Source organism: Dipodomys merriami, unplaced genomic scaffold, assembly GCF_024711535.1.
Source record: "Dipodomys merriami isolate MVZ:Mamm:240054 unplaced genomic scaffold, mDipMer1.0.p SCAF_21, whole genome shotgun sequence".
Lineage (NCBI taxonomy): Eukaryota > Metazoa > Chordata > Mammalia > Rodentia > Heteromyidae > Dipodomys > Dipodomys merriami.
Window position 1 is genome coordinate 1,768,386 of NW_027203493.1, and position 22,901 is coordinate 1,791,286.

Below are 22,901 nucleotides of genomic sequence, written 5' to 3' on the forward strand. Positions count from 1 at the left end.
GTGGGGATGGTGGGGGGTGGGTTGGGCAGGATGGAGCTGCTTTCCCCAAGATGGACCAGAACACACACACACACACACACACACACACACACACACACACACACACACACACACCCCTCTACCTGGTTTGAGGGGGTGGGGGTGGGGGCATAGGCATTTGTTTTTGGCAGTTCCAACCTTTCGAGACCCAGAAGACAGGAGTCCTTTTCCTATTGGTGGTGAGGAGGTAACGGTGTGTGTGTGTGTGTGTGTGTGTGTGTGTGTGTGTGTGTGTGTGTGTGTGTGTGTGTGTGTGTGTGTGTGTGTGTGTACTCTTGTGCAGATTGACCCCTGTGGAGACACCAGCTGGGAGGTACCCCCAGCATCTACTGGCTATCAGGATGCTGTATTGAAGCAATGGTTCCTGGCCCCCCAAAGCAAAGATTAAGGGGTTGGGGAAGGTGAAGCTGTCTGACTCAACCTTCTCTTTTCCTAAGGCTCAGAGCTCCCCTCTCCCTTCCTTCATTCCTTTGTGCCTATACTGAGGCTTGAACTCATGATCTCCTTTGACTTTTCATTGTAGGCTGCCATTTCACCACTTGAGCCACACCTCCACTTTCAGCTTTTTGCTGGTTACTTGGAGATGAGAGTTTTTCAGATTTGTCTGTTTAGGCTACCTTCAAACCTCCCTCCTCATTTCTCAGCCTTACAAGTAGCTGGGATTACAGGTGTGAGTCACCAGGGCGCTACTTAGCCACTCTACAATAGTCTGATCACTTTTTTTTTTTTTTTGGTTATGGGGCTTGAACTCTGGGCCTGGGCACTGTCCCTCAGCTCTTCAGCTCAAGGCTAGCGCTCTACCACTTGATCCATAGTGCCACTTCTGGTTTTCTGGTAGTTTATTAGAGATAAGAGTCATACTAAGTTTCCTTCCCCGGGCTGGCTTTGAACCGTGATCCTTGGATCTCAGCCTCCTGGGTAGCTAGGATTGCAGGTGTGAGCCACCAACAGCCCGGCAGTCTGATCACTTTCAAAGGCAGCTTACACTGGCTTTCTCCATAGCTAGGGAGAACACTATTTTTTTTGGGGGGGGTTCTGGTTGTGGGGCCTGAACTCTGGGCCTGGGCGCTGTCCCTCAGCTCTTCAGCTCAAGGCTAGCGCTCTACCACTTGAGCCACAGCGCCACTTCTGGCTTTTTTTCTTTTTGCTTATGTGGTGCTGGGGAATCGAACCCAGGGCCTCATGTGCCGCAGACCGGGTTCTGTCGGGACGACGGAGGATACCTAGGGGAGGAACCTGGAATAGGATGGGGAGATGGCAAACAGACAACTCACACACATTAGGAGTGGATGCTGAGTGCGATTTAATGCAGAGGATAACAAACTTTTATAACAGAAGTCTTCATAAGAAAAGGGGCAAAAGGTTACACAATCTTGCTGCAAGGCTTCGTTCTTGGATGGTCACCAGCTGGTCGCCTGAAAGGGCAAAAGTTTACACAATCTTGCTGCAGGGCTTCATTCTTAGTGGTCACCAGCTGGTCGCCTGAAAGGCACTTGTTTCCGGCTTATCTCTAAGAAATATAATGGGTTTCGACGTTTGTCACCATCTCACCATTACCTTATTTCTACAGAGGCCTTAATTATCCCATAAGATTTTTCCTGTTCCTTCTTTAATAGTAAGGTTACGGAGGCCTAGATCTAGCAAGTCTCTTAGTAAATGAGAGTACCAGGAAGTTCTTTCTCCTAAGTAGTTATCTCAGCAACTGCCATACATTCCTTCTGTTCTAGCCGTGCCTACAGCTTCTTGTAAATTTCTTACAATTCCTTCTGCTGGAGTGACTTTGTGAAACCCCCAGTACTTTTATATTTGCTTATGGCTTGTCTACTAGCCTCCATAAGAGGGGTTTCAGGGTAGCACTTAACTCTGGTGAGTTAGTCATATTTTTAAGACACTCATCAGATATTGGAGTCGTCAACACTCTTAAGAAAGAGCTTTGAATAAGGGAACGTTGACAATGAGTAAGTACAATGAACAGCAGAAACAGTAAAAGATTGATAGGCACTCTTATGAGGAGAAGAAAGACAGAAACACATCTTTTCCCAGGGGTTTTTCCAGCCTTTTCCCAGGAGTAGGCCTCTTAGAAGCCCTATTCTCCGAGGTAGACTTCGGTGAAGTCCCAAGACTTGGGAGATAGGTTTCTGTAAAGCCCCATTCTCTGAGGTAGACTTCGGTGAAGTCCCAAAACTCAGATAGGTCTCTGAAGCCCCTATCTTGGTCTGATAGATGGTTTCCCATGCTAAGCAGACTCCACTGGAGTCGGCGTGGCACTCATGCATGCAAGGCAAGTGCTCTACCACTGAGCCACCTTCCCAGCCCCGAGGACACTATTTTTACACGTGCTTATTACATGCCAGGTGCTTTGTAGGAACCAGTTCTTTGCATCTTTGCTTCCCCTGGGAGCAGCCACTGCTCCTGTGCAGAGAGGACACGTGACAGGCCACCTAGTCAAGAGAATGCATGGAGGCACTGGGCCTCCGGGCTGGACCTGTGACCAAGCCCAGCCAGGACTGTCACAGCCGGGCACCCAGGCTGTCAGTGCTCAGAGCAGCTGGAGGCATTTCTCTTCTGAGGATCCTGGCGACAAGTCCAGGCACAGTGGACAGAGGGACAAGCCTTCATCTTCCTCGGGCCACTCCCCATGGAATGATACTCCTAGCACACTCAGCCTTCACTTTCTTGCACATGATCGTATCCCCAGGCTACATGCAAGGTCCTCTGGGCTCTGAGCCTCCTCTGTGCAAGAAGGGGGTGGGGCGGGGGCTGCCAGGGTAGATAGAGATATGGGGCAACTCTCTGCCGTCTCAGCCTCTCCCAGTCCACCCCTACACACACACACACACACACACACACACACACACACTCACACACACAGAGCTAACAGCTACTTCCTCCCTTAGCGTACTCTCTTCCCTCTGCCTGTTCGGTGCTTCAAGTCCAGCAGCTTTCAGCAGCCAACTGCCTCCAGGACTGGATCTTTGCTTCGTCCTTTCCTTCCTTCTTTACTTCTTCTGAGGCCAGGTAAGGAGGTGGGGGGACCAGGGGTGGGACAGTCTGGTGGATCCATAGGAGACAGCAGTATTTTTACCTGGCAAAGAACTGTTACCTGGTAGGATGGCAGAGGGGTGAGTTCACCAGCCCGGCAGGGGCTTGCTGCCAGGCACTGGGATTTCTTAAGCTTTAACTAGTTAACTAGGCTCCAGCTACAGTGGTGGGCCATTCTACAGCAGTCTCAGGGATACATGGAGACTGACCAAGGTGGCTCAAGTCAAGAATCTGAGGAGCTCAGATGCCCAGAGCCCTCTTCTCCATTCCCTGCAAAAGCAGGACCCCAGTCACTGGGCTCCCCAAGGTCCATGCAGTCTGAGGGGCCCAGCAGTCCATGGGGGCTCCCAAGGGTGCCATGGGGCTGGGCCCAGTGAGCAAGAGGCTGGTGGAAGGAAATGCAGAGTAGAGGAGACAGGTCTGTCTGCTGGAAGTGGGGTCCTGGCTCCAGCCGGGGGACATAGGGCCAGGTTCTGTGCTTCTCTGAACTTCAGTTTCCTCTTCTGGAAAGTGGGGTCTTATAGGGTCTTAAAGCTTAGGAGGTAAGAGCAGGCAGGAGAAGCATTCTCAGGAATTCTGGGTCCACCTGCCCCTCCCACCTCTCTGCAGAACCCCAGTTCCAGAAACCTCCTCGGCCAGAGAATTCCTTGCTTGGGTCCCCGAAATACCAGCTTGCGAAGGACGGTGATCTTTGGCGGGGGTAGAGTTTTCTGCCGTGGGCACTAGTTTTTCCACTGGAAAGAGACTACTAAAGGCTATTGCTTACTTCTCCTTCCTCTTTCCCTCTCTTCCTCTTCTATCACCTCTTCCTTAGAGAAGAGGTAGAAGAGAGGAAAGAAGCAGAGGGCTAAACAATTGTTCCTACTCCTGTTTGCATTTTGTATCTCAGTTTTCTTAACTGTGAAACGGGATGGAGAGTCTCTGGTCTCTGCTCTGTTCTGAAGGCATGAGAAAGAGGGCACCCACACAGAAGACCAACCTAGGTCCCTGGCATCAGCTGGGATCTCTGCCCTTCCTCCTGCAGAGATCCTCTACCTCAGTTCTTCCAGGCTCCCCCCCCCCCATTTATCCCCACCAGTTTCATCCCAGGGGCTCTGGGGCCTGGGCCAGGCTGTGACTATGCATGATTGCCTGCTGTGTGTCCGCCTGGCATCTCTGGTGCCAGCTGAGTAGCAAGTCGCTCACATCCCTGTTGAGTGAGTGAACAGGGGTGTGTTTCCTGGGGTAGGCAGGCTGCTGTGGCTGCTCCTTAGGAGAGAACCCCCATCTTCCCAGCTCTCCCCCCTCAACCTATCTCATTTCCTGTCCTACTAGCAAAGGAGGGCCCAGTCCACTGTTCATCATCAACACACCCACGCAGCCAGCTCTATGGGACAAACAATAGCTTTGCTTTGAGGATCTGTAGAAAGGCAAGGGCTGGGGGTGGTGGGTGGAACAGGACCATGGACTCCTCCCAACCCATGCCGGACCACACCCATCCCTGTGTGCTCTGGGGCTGAGAAAAGGAGGCCTGTATAACTTTACACCATTTAGGCTTGAAGATCATCACACTTGCCTCACACATGCTCTTTATGTATTAGCTCATTTAATTTCTCCTAATATCACAACAAGCCACAGACTCTTAGAAAGGGATGTCATTACAGAGCAATCCACTTAGAAAGAAGGCTTGCTTCCCTGGTCTTTCTCTACATCCCCCAACCCCAGTGGCTGGCTCTGTTACACTTCTGGGTTAAGATGGCATCTCTGACTTGGTTTTCCACCCCCCCCCCCATACTAGGTCTTGAAACCAGGGTCTCATGCTCTCTCCCTGGTTGTTTTCTGCTCAAGGTTGGCACTCTGCCATCAAACCACAGCTCCACTTCCAGCTGTTTTGCTGGTTAACTGGAGCTAAGAATCTCTTAGATTTGTCTGCCTGGTGTGGTTTCCAACCCTGGTCTTTCAGATCTCAGCCTTCTGAGCAGCTAGATTACAGGCATGAGCTGCCCGGGGCCAAACGCTGACTTGATTTCTCTGTGGCTCCCAGGTGACCCCGCTGTGTCAGGCTCAGCCCTGTGGCCTACCCCCCCAACCACAATGGCCAACGCCACTCAGAAGCTGCTCTGCCCAGTCTTGGAGCAGATGAGCCACCTCCAAAGCCACAGCAACTCCAGCATCCGCTACATAGACCACGCGTCGGTGCTACTGCACGCGCTGGCCTCGGTGCTGGGCCTGGTGGAGAACGGCCTCATCCTCTTCCTGGTGGGCTGCCGCATGCGCCACACGGTGATCACCACCTGGGTGCTGCACCTGGCGCTGTCCGACCTGCTGGCCACGGCCTCCCTGCCCTTCTTCACCTACTTCCTGGCGGTGGGCCACTCGTGGGAGCTGGGCACCCCCTTCTGCAAGCTGCACTCCTCCGTCTTCTTCCTCACCATGTTCGCCAGCGGCTTCCTGCTCAGCGCCATCAGCCTGGACCGCTGGCTGCAGGTGTGGCGGCCGGTGTGGGCGCAGAACCACCGCTCCGTGGCCTGGGCTCACAAAGTCTGCCTGGCGCTGTGGGCGCTGGCGCTGCTCCACACGGTGCCCTTCTACGTGTTCCGGGACACCATCCCGCGGCGGGACGGACGGATCATGTGTTATTACAACGTGCTGCTCCTGCACCCGGGGCCCGACCTGGAGGCCGCCTGCAACCTGCGCCAGGCGGCCCTGGCCGTCAGCAAGTTCCTCCTGGCCTTCCTGGTGCCGCTGGCCATCATCGGCTGGAGCCACGCGGCCATCAGCGCGCGCCTGCAGCACCGGGGCCGCCCGCGGAGCAGCCGCTTCGTGCGCCTGGTGAGCGCCGTGGTGGCGGCCTTTGCGCTCTGCTGGGGCCCCTACCACGTCTTCAGCCTGCTGGAGGCGCGGGCACACTCCGTCCCCGCCCTGCGGCCGCTCGTCTGGCGCGGGCTGCCCTTGGTCACCAGCCTGGCCTTCATCAACAGCGTCATCAACCCGCTGCTCTACGTCTTCATCTGCCCCGACGTGGTGCACAAGCTGCGGGACTCGCTGCGCGCCGTGCTGGAAAGCGTTCTGCTGGATGACAGCGAGGCGGGCAGCGGCGGGATCGGCAGCCGCCGCCCCAGCGTCTATTCCTCCACCTCCACCCTGTCCCTGGGCGGCTGCCTGGGGTCCCCGCCCTGCCCAGCTGGCCTCCTGGTCTGTGTGCCGGCCGGATGCTCGAAGGGGCAAGATGGGCACCCAGGGCGCAGCGCTGAACCCCACCTCGGATCGGATGGCTCCGCCAGGCCCGCAGGGCCTCGGGAGACCTTTCTCCCCAAAGGCAGAGAGAGGCAGGGTGGTAACCGGGTGGTGATCCTGGATCCCCAGGGTACAGCCCTGCTGTGAAAATGGAGATAAAGGGGGCAGGCTGAGGAATCTGTTTTGGCCAGCCTTGGGTGACTGAGTGGATCTTTCAGAAACTAGCTGTTTGCCCAATGAATCCAGCAGGGTCCTGTCTGAGTGGTTTGATAATCAGCAGGCCAGGCTGGCTGAAGTACTACCACACTGCACTGTGGCCTGGGGCTGAGCTCATAATCTCACTCACTATAGACTTCTCAAAGCAGGTCAGCAGAGCCTGCTTCCAGAGGAGGGTGGAAGGGAGGTGAGGGGGTCACATTGTATCAGAGATGGAGCTTGGGAGCAAAAGGAAAGGGCTAAGAAGCAGTCTACCATCTTCATTTAGCTACCAAGCTGACATAAGCACCAGATATTAAAAAAAAAAAAAAAATTGGCCATGCGCCAGTGGCTCCTGCCTGTCATCCTAGCTACTCAAGAGGCTGAGATCTGAGGATCATGGTTCAAAGCCAGCCTGGGCAGGAAAGCCAGTGAGACTGACATCCAATTAACCACCAGAAAGCTGAAGTGGCACTGTGGGTCAAGTGGTATTCACCTAAGGTGAAGAGCTGAGGGATAGCCATACAACAACAAAATTGGTGGCAGTACTAGGGCCTGAGCAGTCTCTGAGCTTTTTTTGCTCATGGCTGGTTGGTGCTTTGACACTTGAGCCACAGCTTCACTTCTGGCCTTTGGTGGTTAACTGGAAATAAGTCTCATAGGCTTTACTACCTGGACTGGCTTTGAACTGTGATCCTTAGATTTCAGCCTCCTGAATAACTAGGATTACAGGAATGAACTACTGGCACCCAGCAACCACCCAATCTTAAGGGTAGGTTGCTTATAAACAGGCAGAGTCTGGCTTAGGGCTTTCAGTGATGGCCTGTCCTGCTCAACTCTGTCCAGGAGCAAGAACATCCTCATCTAAAGGGGGCAGCTGCCTCACTGGGATATCTGCTGGTGTAGGCCAGAGGGGGACTTTGTATTTGTCAATCGTGGCTCTTGCATGGTATCATGGAGACCAATGCCATCTCTGCTCTGCACTTCATGGACTGGCTGTTCAACATCAGTTCAGTTGGTTTGTTGGTGAAAATTACTGGAAAGGCAGGGATGATGAATTCTCCTGGCCACTGAAGACTGGGGCTTCTGAAGGTCAGGTCGCTTCCGGCCTGTACCAGTCAGGGCCCAGCCTACAGCAGGTACTCAACAAACGTGCTGTGAAGCATCACCCTGTGTCTCCCTCCTTCTCCCTGACCTCAACTCCCAGTGCCATGTATTTTAGGTCTTTATTATGGAAGAATGAAAGCTCCCTGAGGGCAGGGACTTAAGTGTGTTTGCTTTCCCTGGCACCCACCAATGGACCTGTATGCAACAGGCATTCAATAAATGCTTCTGCTATAGATGGCCCAGGCCACACTGTCTAATCATGGGGGATTCTGCAGTCCGGTGTGGGCCGAGGGACACTGATCCTTGTTCCTGCCAACTCCCTGATGATTGATCTTCTGGTGCTGCGGCAGAAGGAGCAGGTTTCTGACTACAGGCTTCGGTTTGGGCTGGATGCTGACCTGCCACCCCAGCAGCCACTGAGCAGCAAGAATGTGCTGTTCTTGTCTGAAGGCACGTGGAGAAGGTTGGGGATGCAAAGGTGATGCTTGCTTCCTTTGAGCCCTGCTTCAAGGCCCAGGAGCCCCATCCAGCCTGAAGCCTTCACCTGAGCTCCCAGAGCTCTAGTACTGGTCCCAGCAGTGCCATCTGTCTGACGTGGCTCCTGGCTGTGGAGGGCTTTCAGGCTTCAGACCTGGGCCGCTGGGGTGGCTGCTTCTGCAACAGGGTCAGGGTGTCTCGCTTCGCAATGGTGCGCAGCTGCTTCTTCTTCGCTCGCTTGAGCTTGGCGGGGTTCCGGATCTGGGGCAAGGAAGGGAGAAGCCTTAGTGTGCAGTTTGTCCCTGCTCCCTGGAGAAAGGCAGCACACCTGGCAGCAACCCAGGATGCAGCAAGAACAGGCCATGTTGGGGCGGAGCTCCTTGTCCGTCTGGCTGTGGTCTGTATCCCACAAGTGGGGCATGGGGCGGGGGCTACTCACCACCTGGACGATCTCTGCTTTCCGCTCATTCTCCAGGCGGCGTTTGATGTTCTCAGCCCGGCGCTGTTTCTTCTCCTGGAAGGCACAGGGGAGAGGGGCTGAGCCTGGGAGCCAAGCTCACCTGTGCTGGCCAGGCCCCAGCAGAACGTAAGTGGGCCTAAGTCTCTGTGCTTCCCTTGCTCCTGCTGGTGTGAGCATGGGGGCTTGTGAAGGGGCCAGGGGCGTCATCTGTGCTGTGGGCCTGGCATCTAACCACCACGGTGGAAAGTTCCCCACTCTGTATCACCAAGTGGGCACGTGGATGGACAGCTGAGGAGGGGCTGGGATGTGGTGGCTGCAGCCTGCGAACCACGCATCCAAGAACACATACCTGTGCATACCCAGCCCTCCCATTGCGAAGGGGAAGGGCTGGACTTTCCCTCACCCCACCTGCCCAGGCTTCCTCTGCCCAGGCCATGGGCCCGCTAGCAGGCAAGGCCAGGATGGGGTGAGCTTGGAGGGGAGGCCTTCAGACAAGGGGGTGCCCACACTCCAACCCCAGGCTCACCTGGGGTGACTGAAGCAAGGGGGTAGGTGGCTAAGTAACTGCTGCAGCCATTTCTCAGTGGTCTGGTTCCCAGGGCAGACGCAGAGAGGCTCTGGGGGGATATGCACCTCCAGGGCTGAGTATGTGTCTGCTGTGTCCTAATCAGGGAGCTATGGCTAACTTTCCCACCTTCCAAGTGAGGATGACCACTGCCCCTACCTCTAGACTGTTTTGAGAACTAAGTGGATAAACACAAGTGAGGGCCTGGAACAGTCCTGGGTCTCTAGCAACACCAGCTGGAGTCTGCTTTGATAGCAGGAAGACAGGGGATTTCAGCTATGCTGTGTCTGTTCTCAGGTGGGGCTGCCCCAGGGGTGGGGACTGTGGCACCCCAGGGTTACAGAGGCAGCCTGGGTCCTCGGTGAGAAAGAAGGGAACCTGGGCCCCTGTGGGGTCCAGGGAAGGGACGGGCAGGTGCACCTCTCCCCAGCTGATGGGAAGGCAGCTGTCTTAGTCAAGATGGAGCCTAGGTTACACAGGAAGAAAGACAGGGCCTCAGGACAAGGGGTGGCTACACTCTAGCCTAGGACCTCAGCCCCGGGCTGCGCTGGGGTGATGTGAAGCGAGGGGTGGATGGCTAAGTAACTGCTCCACCCTCTTTCTCAGTGGCCAGGCTGGGCCCACGAGCCTGGGGCAGCTTGCAGACTCCAGCTCGGTGCTCCTCCTGTACTGGAGGGTGACTAGAAGCGCAGTGTCCCTGGCTAAGCCTGGCCCAGGTCACACCACGCTAGTTCCTCCAGGTATGGCCTGCTGAGCGCCCTTCTCGCTCCCACACAGCCCTGGCTGGCACCCCTTGCTGAGTGTGGGCTCCGATGACACATTTGTGGCTCTGAGCGGGGTGAAAGTGGAAGGGGTTTCTTGAATGACAGCAGGTCAAGGAAGTGTCTCGTCCCTGGGTCTGAGTCTGGCTCAGCAGACCTGCACTCAGCCCCTGAAGCTCCAGCCTCAGCTGCACTGGACCCTCACCTGCCGGCGCCTCTCCTTCTCCTCCTTCAGGTGGCGGGCAAAGTCCTTGGCCAGCTTCCTCTCCTGCCGCTCCTTCATCTTCCGCTGCCAGGAGGTGCGCAGGGGCTTGTCCTGGACCATCTGGGAGAACCTGGCAGGGAGGGATGGGGGACAGGGTGCTTGCAGGGCCTGTGTCCTCGGCTCACCTCTCCTTGGTGCTGCTCCCCAGAAGGCAGTTGTAATCTCCTCCTGTTGGCCTGACAGTCAGCCTCTGGGTCTCTCTATGTCCCAAAGGAGCGAATCAAGGCTCAAAGATGCTAGGATAAGTGATCCTGCTTCCCTGGATGGCTTGATCTCTCCCTGCTCCAGCTGCTCACTCTTCTTTTCTCTAGCTCATCAACCCCACTCCCGGCATACCTGACTCAGTCTTAACTTGCTCCCTCCCCTATTCCCACTTGAATTCCTTGTCTGGTTCTACATGGCCCCTCGTGGCCCTGCCCTTCTTCCTGTGACCTGCCGGGACGTGCAGTGGGATGGGGTGGTGGTGGCTCAGGGCCACATTTCTCATCACTGTAGCTTCAAGGCTCTGTCTCAAGTCATTTAAGGGTTGTCTCAGTTTAATGGAGGTGTGATGGCTTTTAAGAGTACAACAGGGATGAGAATGTGGCCTAGTGGTAGAGTGCTTGCTGAGCATGCATGAAGCCCTGGGTTTGATTCCTCAGTACCAAATACACAGAAAAAGCCAGAAGTAGCACTGTGGCTCAAGTGGTAGAGTGCTAGAGCCTTGAGAAAAGAAGCTCAGGGACAGTGCCCCAGGCAGAGTTCAAGCACTAGGACTGGCTCTACCGCTCTCCCCCACCCCCTACCCCCCAAAAAAAGAGTACAACAAAATCCCATCTGCAGAGAGCCTAAGATGGTCTACCTTCAGTCAGGTTTACCTTCAGTCATTAGTTTCTTCTCTGTTTAAAAAAAAAAATCTCTTCCTTAAGTCTACCTCTGGCTAGTAAGTCAGGCTAACTGATTTAAATGGAATCCCATCTCCTTCCTGGCAGTCTGAATGTTCCTGTCTTCTTTATTCCCTCCTCCAACAGCTATCTACTGACCTCTTGAGATGCCCTAATACAGAAAAACAAGGAAGACATGTCTCCCTAAAGGCTACAATCTGTATAAGGCAGATGTATAGAGAGCAGATGCAGACACAGGTCTGTAGACATAGGCTCTAAAATCAGATCTGTGCTCAGGTCCTGGGTCTACTACTCATTTACTTCCCCATCCCTGCTTTTTTGGTGGCACTGTGGCTGAACTCGGTGCTTGCTAGGAAAGTGCTCTACCATGTGAACTTCACCCCCCAGCCTTTTCCTTTATTATTTATTTTTATTTTGTTGGTCAGTAAGCTTGAACTCAGGGCCTGGGCCCTGCCCTGTCATTAACACACTACTGCTTTGAGCCATAGCTCTACTTCCAGTTTTCTGGTGGTTAATTGGAAATAAGAGTATCACAGACTTTTCTAACTGGGCTGGCTTCAAACAGTGGTCCTCAGATCTCAGCCTCCTGAGTAGCTAGGATTACAGGCATAAGCTACCAGTGCCCAGCTTATTTTGTTTTTGAGACAGGGCCTCACTAACTTTGTCCAGGTTGGCCTTGAACTCTCTGGATCCTTCTGCCTCCACCTCCCCAGTAGTTGGGATTATAGGCATGTACCACCACACCTGGAACTGTTAGCCCCCTTGAGCTTCTCAATCTGAGTTTTCTCAGATGTAAAACAGGAATAATAGTTATCTGCTCCCAGGGCTGGAGTACAGATAAAGGTAATAACTAATAAGTGGTGTTTGTGCTGAAAGTCCCCATCTGGCCAGTTTGTGTTGAAATTTCTCATATTATCAGTGCTTGCTAATACATTTTTATGATAAAGTTAGGAGTAATGAATGATTTTACTTGCCTCTGTAGACAAGGGTAGGTGTCTGCTGAATGGAGAGACTAAGATGACATCACCAAAATGACCTTTGAGGGCCTCCTTCCCGACATCCCAGGGCACTGAAGTTTTTTAAATTTTATTTTTTATTTTATGCTGGTCCTGGGGCTTGAACTCAGGGCCTGGGTACTGTTCCTTAGCTATTTTGCTCAAGGCTGGCGCTCTACTATATGGGCCACAGTTCCACTTCTTGTTTTTTTGAGTGGTTAATTGGAGATAAGAGTCATAGGGACTTTTCCCACCCAAGCTGGCTTTGAACTGCGATCCTCAGATCTCAGCCTTCTCAGTAGTTAGGATTTCAGGTGTGAGCTACCGGTGTCCAGCTTCATTTAACCATTTTGACAATGATCACCAGCTGGCTCTCTCATGAAAGTGAGCTCCCTCCAACCCTGGGACTGCACCCTAGCAATGACAAGGTCCAAACACAGAGGACGCCACCTCCACCCATGATGTCCCCTACTTCACCTCTTCTTGGAGCGGTCCTTCCACACACGCCCAGATTTGGGCTTCCCCTTCGGGATCACAGGGCATTCCTCCTCCTCCTTCTTCAGTATTTTGGACGCAGGGGTCTGAGCTGAAGATCCCTTCCGCTTCTTTGCACCCAGGCTGCCTGTCACCGTCGGCCCGGCCACAGGTGGCTTGTGAGGCTCCTGCTGGCGTTCTGGGCTGCAGGCGGCCTGGGGTGTCAGCTCCTGCTGTGGCTGCGAGGGCTCAGGACCTGGAGCTTGCTGACCGAGGTAAGGTTCTGGCGATCCGGGGCCCGGCTGCAGCGACCCCGAGCTCAGCTCCTCCTGACCCTCGGCCGCCTCCGAGTCCTGGGAAACCCTGGGTGATTCCTCACCTCGGGGGGGCTCAGGCCTTGGCTCTGGCTGGCTTGGCGATGACTCCGGGACTCCGTCTTGCTGTGGAGACCCTTGGTTCGGCTCTGAGTGTCCTCGGGGGGACCCCAAGTCGGCATCCTGCCGCGGGCTGGGCGGTCCCGGGCTCGTCTCGGGCGGACGCGGGGGAGACTCCAGGCCGTGTGGCTGCCCTCTCAGAGGGGACCCGGGCTCCTTCTCTTCTTCGTTCGTCTCGAATTGCACAAGCGCCCGCCTCGCCCTCGAGGCGGAGGCGACGTTTGCTGCGGACTCGGGGTTTAGGCCGCCCAGCCGCCGGCTGCGCCTCAGCGGCGTGTCCATGGCCCGGCCTGCGCGTTTCCCAGACCCCACAGTCCCACGTGCGCACGCCTGCTGCGACTCCGCGGCCGGCCGGCGCCTTCGGATGACGTCACACACGCCCCACGTCCGGGCCGAGCTGGAAAAGGGTTGTTGCCAAGGACGCCATGTTGGTAAGAGGCGGAAAGGATGAAGACGGGCCGGGAGAGGGGCGGGGCTTAGGGGACGCATGCGCAGTGTGCGTGGGCGCCAAGTGAATTCTTTCCCTGGTAATCGCAAAGGCAAGGAGGGAGGGCGGGAGGGAGGGGGAAAGGAGAAGGGGAGCCTGGTGTCTGTAGTGAAGGGGACTGGAAAACCACCCGGGGAGATGGTCGGCCGGGCTGCGTGGAAAATGCCCGGTGCAGTAACACCGAGCATCAAAAACAGCCGCGAGGCCCGAGGTGTGTGACCCGTCCGCACCCCTGCCCCGCCCGCCCGCCCCCCTCTTCACGTTGGTGAGTGATGCTGGCCGACTCACCTGCGCTGCCCCGTCCCCGAAGGCCGCGCGCACACAGCCACCTTCAGAAGGCCTTTATCGGGGGCTGACAAGGCCATCGCCCGCATGGGAGAGGGAGCAACATGGTTCCTGTCCCTCTTCAGGGGCATCCTTGTACATCGGGCCTAGACGTGGGGGGCACTCTGCGCCCGCAGCCAGATCTGGGCCAAGAGTGTGGGGACCTATCCCGGGGGAGTTCTAGGGCGGGGTGGCGTTCCCTGATGCAGCTGGGGGCTAGAAGCTGCTCCCGGAGGTGAAGTGGGAGGGGCTGAGGAGCTGAGATGGAGGCCAGGCTAACCATCACCACGCGGCCTACCTCCTAAAGGTCCACTTTCTGCCCCAGATCTAGACCCAGGTTTTGTCTGAATGACAAAGGCGAGACAAGGGTTTCGCTGCTGGCTAGACTCAGGGCCTCTCCCTCCTCAGCCTTCAGCTGTATATAGGTCCTTGATTCACTAAGCTTCTGGGCCTCACCTATGAGCAGAGACTGCCTTCTAGACTTCCCCAAAACCATCTAGGGAAGACTTTCTTCCCACCCTCCCACCCAGGAGCTGGGTCTTGGTGGAATCTCAGCATGACACTTTAGGAAGGAGATGCTGAAAGTGGTCCAAGTGCTCTTCAGCTCTTTGCAGCACTAATTCTTTGTAGTGTCTGGCAGTGGCTTTAAGGGATCCCAGTACATTCCAGTGGTTTCTTTTAGAAATCACTGTTTCTGCAGCTGGTGTGGCAGGGAATGGGGGGGGGGGAGGGGAGGGCTTGAAAAGTTGTCTAAGAACATTAGGGGTTAGAGGAGGAAGGCCAGGGAAGACAGCCAAGGGATTCAGCACCTCACATAGCTCCAGTTACTGAGCCACTCTACCAACAATGGAGCAGGATAAAAATCAGATAGGGCCCATGACATAGGTTTTGTCTGCAGATCCAGGAAGTGACAGAGTAGATGAACAGGCAGACAAACGATGTTGGTGGATGGAACAGTAGGTTGAGAATCCTTGACCTCTATTCTCAGTCAGTTCCACTTACCAGGACTCTGTCTATGGGCTCAGAGCCCTTGTGTTCCTGAGCCAAGGAGAGCTCAGCAGGAAGACCTCCTGCTTTAGTGTCCCCTGGACATCAAACATTGCCTCACCCATCTCTTACCCCAATTTGCAGAGGAGTAGTCCCCAGACTTAATTTCCCTGTTCCCGCCTGGAAACCTGAACGACCCAGTTCTCAGAACCTCAATGTGGCTTCCCAGCTCCCAGTTCTCTTGGCAGAAAGACTCCCTCAGCTAGTCCTGCTGAGAACTAGCTCATCCCCAGCGGATGGGAGCACTTGCATATTCTGATTGGATCATGCCCAGGTCCTGCTTAGAAGACTTCCTGTTTAATCCAAGTCCTCACCAGGGTGTGAGAGAAAAAGAGATATGATTTTGGATGGAGACCTTTAGACGCCCCTTTGACTTGTATGCTACACCATGAACTTCCTCAGGTATGCTCTGACCCAGAACCACCTACTCCCCTCTGCTATGGCTTGTCATTACGTTATACATGGATGTGAGGGAGAGTCCAGAAGTCTGCAGAGTGGGCTGGTGTACTACTGCTGCTGCTCCTGCTTCTGCTGGGGGCCTGTCCCTGTGCTCGCCTTCACTTCCTACTGCACACGTGTCAGCTTTCTGCATCAGGTGGGAGGATGGCCAGGGGCTTCGCAGAGTCCCAGCTGCCTGCATCCCTGTCTCACTTTCCCACCCATTTATAGGTGCTTCTAGCCTGGGATCATTTTGCAAATAGATTATTTGTGTATACACACACACACACACACACACACACGCAATCTATGTATCTATGTACCTATCTATCTATCTATCTATCTTTGCCAGAACTGAGGCTTGAACTCAGGTCCTCGACACTGTCCCTGAGCTTTTTTCACTCAAGGCTAGCACTCTACCACTTGAGCCACAGCTCCGCTTCTGGCTTTTTGGGAGGTTAGTTGGACATAAGAGTTGCCTCCAGTTTGCTTGTGCAGGCTGGCTTTGAACCTTGATCCTAAGATCTCTGGCTAGGTTTACAGGGGTGAGCCACCAGCTCTGGATCTTGCACTGAAACGTCTCTGAGGTGGCATTTAGAGGAAGTAGATTAAAATGGGCAATGGTGAAGGGAAGCATGGCCAGCGATCCTCTGCCCCATTGCGTCTGCTCTCACGTTCCACCTATATTCCAGAGACACCCCAACCTTGCATATCCTCAGACCCCAGGCCTAGGCTGGGTGGATGTGGAGGGTAAGGTTGGAGTTTCCATTCAGGAAGAACCAAGTTTCAGGCCTGATCATGCACCATGTCTTTCTGTCACTACATCGCTATGTCTCAGAGCCTCAGACTTTCTGGTCCATAGAATGGAAATGATCATTCCCGAGTAACAGAGTGCAGGCATCCTGGCTGAAAATCCCTCACTGGCCTGGGACTAATTGAGCCCCGGGTGAGACCTCACAGGTACCAAGGGCTCAGTTCTGCGGGTGACAACCTGCCTCTTCCTGCCCGTCTTTGATATCAGAGCGGAGGGAGAGGGCCAGGAGGGGGAAGGAGTGGGGCTGTAGGCCTGTGACATCCAAGGACTTCGGAACTTCTCAGCTGCAGCCTCCTTGGCTCGGTAGTGGATGGATGGCTCGGAGAACATCTGACCCCCATCTTGGTTGCATCTGTGGGTGCTGTTTTCCTTTAGTCAGCACAGCTCAGATTACATAAATAAGCCAGTTTTACAGAGTCAGCACTGCCTGGTATGGGTGACATTCAGCTCTTCCAGAGCATGGACCTGGGCAGTCAGGGACAGGCCCACAAGGCTCATGGGACTGTGCCAGTGCCAGGACTGTCAGCCTATGCTACTGTTTAATTTTGGGTGCTCGATCCTGGGCTTGAACTCTGAATCTGGGCACTGTTCCTTGGCTCCTTCTGTTCAAGGCTAGTGTCCTACCACTTAAACAACAGTTCTACTTCTGGCTTTTTCTGTGATTAATTGGAAATAAGTCTTATGGGCTGGCTTTGAACCAGGATCCTCAGATCTCAGCCTCCTGAGTAGCTAGGATTACAGGTGTGAGCCACCAGCCTGGTGATTTCTTACTCTTAACAGTAAAACGGGGAGACTTCCTGGGAAGAGTTGTAGCTCTGATAAGTTGGGTGCTGATAGCTTATCTCTGTAATTCTAGCTATTCAGGAGGCTGGAATCTGGAGGATCATGGTTCAGGGCCAGCTCAGGCAGAAAAGTCTGCGAGACTCCATCTCTAATATAATTGGGCTGGAGGTATGGCTCAGGTAGTAGAGCACCATTCATGCAAGGGCAAGGCCTTGAACTCAGACCCCAGTACTTAAAGAAAAATAAACAAAAAAGTTGTGGACTTATTTGCTGTGTGACATTTACCAATGTCCTAGCCTCTCTGTGCCTCAGAGTCTTTATCTGTAATAACAGCACACTCCCTGCCTCATGGGAGGGCAGGTGCTCTCCCTTCCACTCAAGAGTTGTCTCTCAGCCGGGCGCTGGTGGCTCACGCCTGTCATCCTAGCTACTCAGGAGGCTGAGATCTGAGGATCGCGGTTCAAAGCCAGCCCGGGCAGGAGAGACCGTGAGACTCCTATCTCCAATAAACCACCAGAAAACTGGAAGTGGCGCTGTAGCTCAAGTGGTAGAGCGCTCGCCTTGAGCTGAAGAGCTGAGGGACAGCGCCCAGGCCCAGAGTTCAAGCCCCACGGCCGACAAAAAAAAAAAAAAAAGGAATTCTCTCTCTCTTTCTCTCTCCTCTCTCTCCCCTCACTCTCCTCTCTCTCTCTTCTCTCTCCTCTCTCTCTCTCTTCTCTCTCTTTCTCTCTCTCTCTCTCTCTCTCTCTCTCTCTCTCTCTCTCTCTCTCTCTCTCTCTCTCGTCATGGGGCTTGAACTCTGGGCCTGGGCGCTGTCCCTCAGCTCTTCAGCTCAATGCTAGCGCTCTACCACTTGAGCCACAGCACCACTTCTGGTTTTCTGGTGGTTTATTGGAGATAAAAGTCTCACGGACTTTCCTGCCCAGGCTGGCTTTGAACTGTGATCCTCAGATCTCAGCCTCCTGAGTAGCTAGGATTACAGGCGTGAGCCACCAGCACCTGGCTTTCAGAGCTCTCATATATTAAAACAAACAATTAAAAACAGTTTACCTGAACTTTCCCAGGTGGTCCTTTGCTCTGGCTGAACTCTTCCCAGTTCCTCCCGCTGTCCCTCTCATGCCCACACGATACACCAGGTCAGCCCTCCATGCTTCTAGAATGTGGTTCCCGGGTCTCCCACAGCCCGGTGGATTCATCTCCCCCAGGGCTACCATCCCTAACGGTGTGGCCAGGTCTCCATCCCCTCAGCAGTTCTGCAGGGAGCTGCCTGTGCGGGTCAGCAGAAGTCCACAGCTGGGCCCCTGGCTGCCAGCCAGCTTCTCCGACCTTGACCTCGAGCTGTGGCTTAGGCAGGGCGCGGTCTGCTGTCTGTCCTGTTCAGGTTTGCGTTGACATGTCTGGAGGTGCAGTCCCCTTCTTTGACATTTACTTCTCAGTTTGCAGGAATGGATAGCTGCTTCCAGATTTGTCCAATCAAGATGCCGAGAACGTGGAGCACAGGGCAAGCTGTTTTTTCTTTTTTCTCTCCTTCCTTCCTTCCTTCCTTCCTTCCTTCCTTCCTTCCTTCCTTCCTTCCTTCCTTCTTTCCTGCCTTCCTGGCTTCCTCCCTCCCTCCCTCCCTCCCGCTCTCTCTCTCTCTCTTTCTTTCTTTCTTTTTCTTTCTCTCTCTCTTTCTTTGCCCTTGTCCTTTTCATTAATTTTCCTTTCCTTTCCTTTCTTTTCCCTTTCCCCCTTTCTTTTCCTGTTCCCTTCCCTTTCCCTTTCCCTTTCTTTCTTTTCGCTTTAAAAATTTTATTATTTTTTCTGCACAAGAGCTTGCCCAGACTGGCCTGAAACTCAGAGACCTCCTGCTTCAGCCTCTTGAGCGTCAAGATTACAGGCATGCTACTCTCCCCCCCCCCCCAATCTGCTAGTTCCTACCCTGAGCCCTTGTCTTGTAGCTTCTCTTTGCTGTGTGTTCTGAAAAGCTCAGGCTGAGCCTCACATCCTTGGGAGAGAAGGGAGGAGACTTCTACAAAGGCCCGGGGTCAGGGAGAACGCTGGAAATCCCTGGTACCGGGGCGTGTAGCTTCTAGTTGCTGCCCGTGGGGCATGGCAGAGGGTGCAGAGAAACTAGTGTGGACAAGGAAGGAGCGCTCAGGCTGAGGCCCGCGCTCAGGCTGAGGCGCGCAGAGCTTATCTGCGGAGCCTCGCCGTATCTGCAGGTTCTGCTGAAACAGGAAACGGGCACATCTGCCCCCCTCCTGGTAGCGGGGTGCTTGCGTGTGACACTGGCCCTCTTCTTTCTTCCATCCTGGCCACCCTTCGAGCATGTTCCCTGCCTTGAGCAGGGAAGAGTGGGTGGGGTGAGAAATGAACCAAGAAGGAGTCAGGAATCGCATCCCCCATCCTATAATGCCTCAGGGTCTGGCAGTTAGAAGTGGGGAGCAGGTGGGGAGTCAGCAGCTGGCTGAGACTTTCAGGCCCTGACGATTTGCTAATGTTGGAGGCAAGCAGAGAGACTGGGAATCCAGGGGAAGGAGATGGTGGTGGAGGGGCACAATGGGACTCAAGTTCAAGAACAATCCGTCAGCCAGAAGCCACTGGCTTGTGCCTGTCTTTGTAGCTACTCAGGAGCCTGAGATCTGAGGATTGTGGTTCTAAGCCATCCTTGGCAGCAAAGTATGTGACTCTTATCTCCAGTTGCCAGAAGTGGAGCTGTGGCTCAAGTTGTCGAGTACCAGCCTTGAGCCTAAAAGCTAAGGGTCAGTGCCCAGGTTCAGTTAAAAGAAGAGAAAAGAAAAGAAAGCCAGGTGCTGGTGGCTCTCACCTGTCATCCTGGCTATTTAGGAGGCTAAGATCTGAGGATCGTGGTTTGAAGCTGGCCCAGGCAGGAAAGACTGAGACTCTTATCTCCCGTGAACCACAAGAAAACCGGAAACAGAGCTGTGTCTCAAAGTGGTAGGGCAGGGCTGGGAAGGTGGCTCAGTGGTAGAGCGCTTGCCTTGCATGCATGAGGCCCTGGGTTCAATTCCCCAGCACCACATAAGCAAAAAGAAAAAAGCTGGAATTGGCGTTAGCCTTGAGCTGCAGAGCTGAGGGACAGCACTCAGGCCCAGAGTTCAGGCCCCACAACCGGACCCCCCCCCCCAGGCTCTGAGTTCAAGCCCCACAACGGACCAAACAACAACAACACCAAAAGAAAAACACCCATCCTTCCAGTTGTTGGGTAGAGACGGGGTGGGGGGGATATCTCCAGGCTGGAGATGCTGACCCAGTCCTGCCGGGTCACAGGGAAGGCGCAGAGCGGAGAGATGGGTGTGGCTCCAAAAAATGTCAAGAAGCAATCCCAGGGGCTTGGGGAAGGGGAGCAGAGCCAAGCATGGTTCTCAGGATGCTGGCTTTGGGGATTTGGGGTCCTCTGGGCAGATGTCCAGGTTGTGACCAAGATCCAAACTCAGCAGCTGGGTTGGCATGTAGCTCAGTGGCAAAGCACTTGCCTATCAAGTGCAATGTCCTGGGTTCAATCCACAGTACCAAAAAGAAGACCCAAAACAATGCAGTTAAAAACAATTCAGCAGACTGAGGAGGAAGCCAAGTCTGTTCTAGACAGAGATGTGAGGTGCTGCTGGGAGCCATCTTCACCCAGCTAAATCCTCTAACCGGTCTGCCTCTGGACCCATCTACTTGGCTGCCCTCTGCTGCCCCCTGCTGTCCCCTCCTCCCCTCTGCTGCCCTCTGCTGCCCCCTGCTGTCCCCTCCTCCCCTCTGCTGCCCTCTGCTGCCCTGGAAGTCTGTTGGCTTCTAGCAGTTCCTCTCAAGTCACCCCAGGCTTGGGACGGGAGGGAGTGAACCCCATGTGCTAGCTCACCACATAGGACTTAAGACAATGCTGCCACTATCGATTGCCATCACCCCTGAAATGAGAAACTGCCAGCCAGATTCTGACGTCAAAGGAGAGAACGTGGGAGTCCATTGACACTCACAAATTCCTTTTCCCTCATTCTCCAAGAAAACCAGCCCCTGGTGGTCCCAAGAACAGCGAACACCAAGCCTTGGATAAAGCAAGCTCCACCTAGCCCATAGCACACCCATCCCGGGCTGGGGTCTGGCTCCTGCCTTCCAGAGCCTATATACCCCATCTAACTCTACACTGGGGGCCAGGCTGTGACTGCCCTGGGATTGTCCCCCCCCCCCCCGCCCTCTGCGCCGTGCCTCTTGCTGGGCCTATTGTACAAGTCCTATGTCTCCTTCTTGAATCAGAGGCTGTACCTTTCCACCTGACCCTTGGTGCTGGGTTCTGGATCCTTATCAAATAAGGCCTCGTAAGTGTCATTTCCTGAAAGCACAGGGAGAATGGTCACCCTATGTAGAAAATCCCATCACTGAGGCTGAGATCTGAGGATCATGCTTCAAAGCCAGCCTGGGCAGGAAAGTCCATGAGATGCTTATCTCCAGTGAGCTACTCAGAAAAAGCTGGAAGTGGTGCTGTGGCTCAAGTGGTAGAGTGCAGGGAGCCGGGGCGAACGCAATTAGACTCCGCCCACTCCCTTGCAGCTTTGAGGTCCATATTAGACAGTGCTTGGCGGGACGGTGGGTCCTGGGCTTTGCGCATGCGCGAGCCACGTAGAGTCCCCTGCCAATCCCGTGGCACCTGGTGACGGTGAAAGGCAGACGACCAATGATAGAACGACCCGTGTTCCTATTCCCTATATAAGCGGCCATGTTTTGGGAGCACGCTCTCTCGAGCTCAAGCTCTCCTACAAGTAAGAAGGCTCTCCAATAAAGCGTGATCTGAGAAGACTCCTGGTGTGGTGGTCGTTCTTCCTCGCTGGTCGAGAAGGCGTTCGCCGCAGTAGAGTTCTAGGACTGGCATGCATGTGAGTGTGTATACACATGCGCGCGCGCACACACACACACACACACCATATCCCCAAAACCCTTTGGACAATTAGCAACATTTAAACAAAAAATATTAAGAAGTTGGGGGCTGAGAAGGTGGCTCAGTGGTCGAGTGCTTGCCTTGCATGCGTGAGGCCCTGGGTTTGAGTTCTCAGCACCACATAAATAGAAAAAGCTGGAAGTGGAGCTGTTGCTCAAGTGATAGAGCACTAGACTTGAGCTGAAGAGCCGAGGAACAGTGCCCAGGCCCAGAGTTCAAGCCCTATGACCAACAAAAAAAAAAATTAAGAAGTTGAACCATGTTTCATCTGGGGTGTAGGTACTAGTGGGAGGGGCCAGAAAAATGTAAACGGGGAAGGAGGGCAAACATAGTGGAAATACTTTATATCAGATGTGAAAATGGGATAAGGGAACTTGCTGAGACTGGCTTGGAAGGGAGGGGGAGGGGAGAATGGTGGAGCAGGTGATGGTGGTGATGAAGTCTGGTTACACATATGTGGGCTTGTGAAAATGAAATCCCCTTGTACACCTAATTGATACGAACAATGACATTTCACTTCAACAAGGTATTCAGCAAATGATTTGTGTAGAGGGAAAGTTTCAGCACCAGGGGTCAGAAGAGCCCGTTTCTATGATCTCTAGCCAGCATTTCGGTGAGGAGGGGAAGGACGGGGATGGAAGGATCTCTAGTCTCTGTGGGGAGGAATGCTAATTTGTCCAACCACACTGATAAGATAGCCTGGTGCCAGCGGCTCATGCTTGTAATCCTAGCAACTCAGGAGGATGAGATCTGAGGGTCACGATTCAAAGTCAGCCTGGCCAAGAAAGTCTGTGACCCTCTTGATTACTTTTTTTCCCCTTTCTTCCTTGTTTTAGGGCCAGTATTGAAGTTTGAACTCAGAGCCTGATGCTGTCCCTTAGCTTTTCCACTCAAGGCTGGTACACTACCACTTAAGCCACACTTCCACTTCTGGCTTGTTGGTAGTTAATGGAAATAAGTGTCTCACAGACTTTTCTGCTCAGCCTCTACTCTCAATCCTCAGATCTCAGCCTTCTGAGTAGCTAGGTGTGAGCCACCAGTGCCTGGCTTGAATTAATTTTTGTACAGGGAGAAGTAGATAGATAGCAATTTTTATAAACACTACTTGTTGAAGAGGCCCATCTTTTCTCTGATGTATGTTTTCAACCCCATTGTGGAAAAATCAGCTGGCTG

General features: G+C 54.0%; 2 protein-coding genes across 2 annotated transcripts; one reads left to right on the forward strand and one right to left on the reverse strand.

Annotated features, from left to right (window-relative positions):
- Positions 1-4,985: 4,985 nt before the first annotated feature.
- Positions 4,986-6,444, forward strand: Ptgdr2 (prostaglandin D2 receptor 2). The gene has a single exon (XM_070032875.1). The coding sequence runs from the start codon at positions 5,056-5,058 to the stop codon at positions 6,442-6,444; it is 1,389 nt and encodes a 462-aa protein (XP_069888976.1). The 5' UTR covers positions 4,986-5,055.
- On the reverse strand, positions 5,177-13,333 carry Ccdc86 (coiled-coil domain containing 86). Its single transcript, XM_070032225.1, has 4 exons — positions 12,484-13,333; positions 10,068-10,197; positions 8,516-8,590; positions 5,177-8,337 (listed from the first exon to the last, which is right to left on the reverse strand). The coding sequence occupies exons 1-4, from the start codon at positions 13,194-13,196 to the stop codon at positions 8,218-8,220; spliced, it is 1,038 nt and encodes a 345-aa protein (XP_069888326.1). The 5' UTR covers positions 13,197-13,333; the 3' UTR covers positions 5,177-8,217.
- Between the last annotated feature and the right edge of the window lie 9,568 nt (positions 13,334-22,901).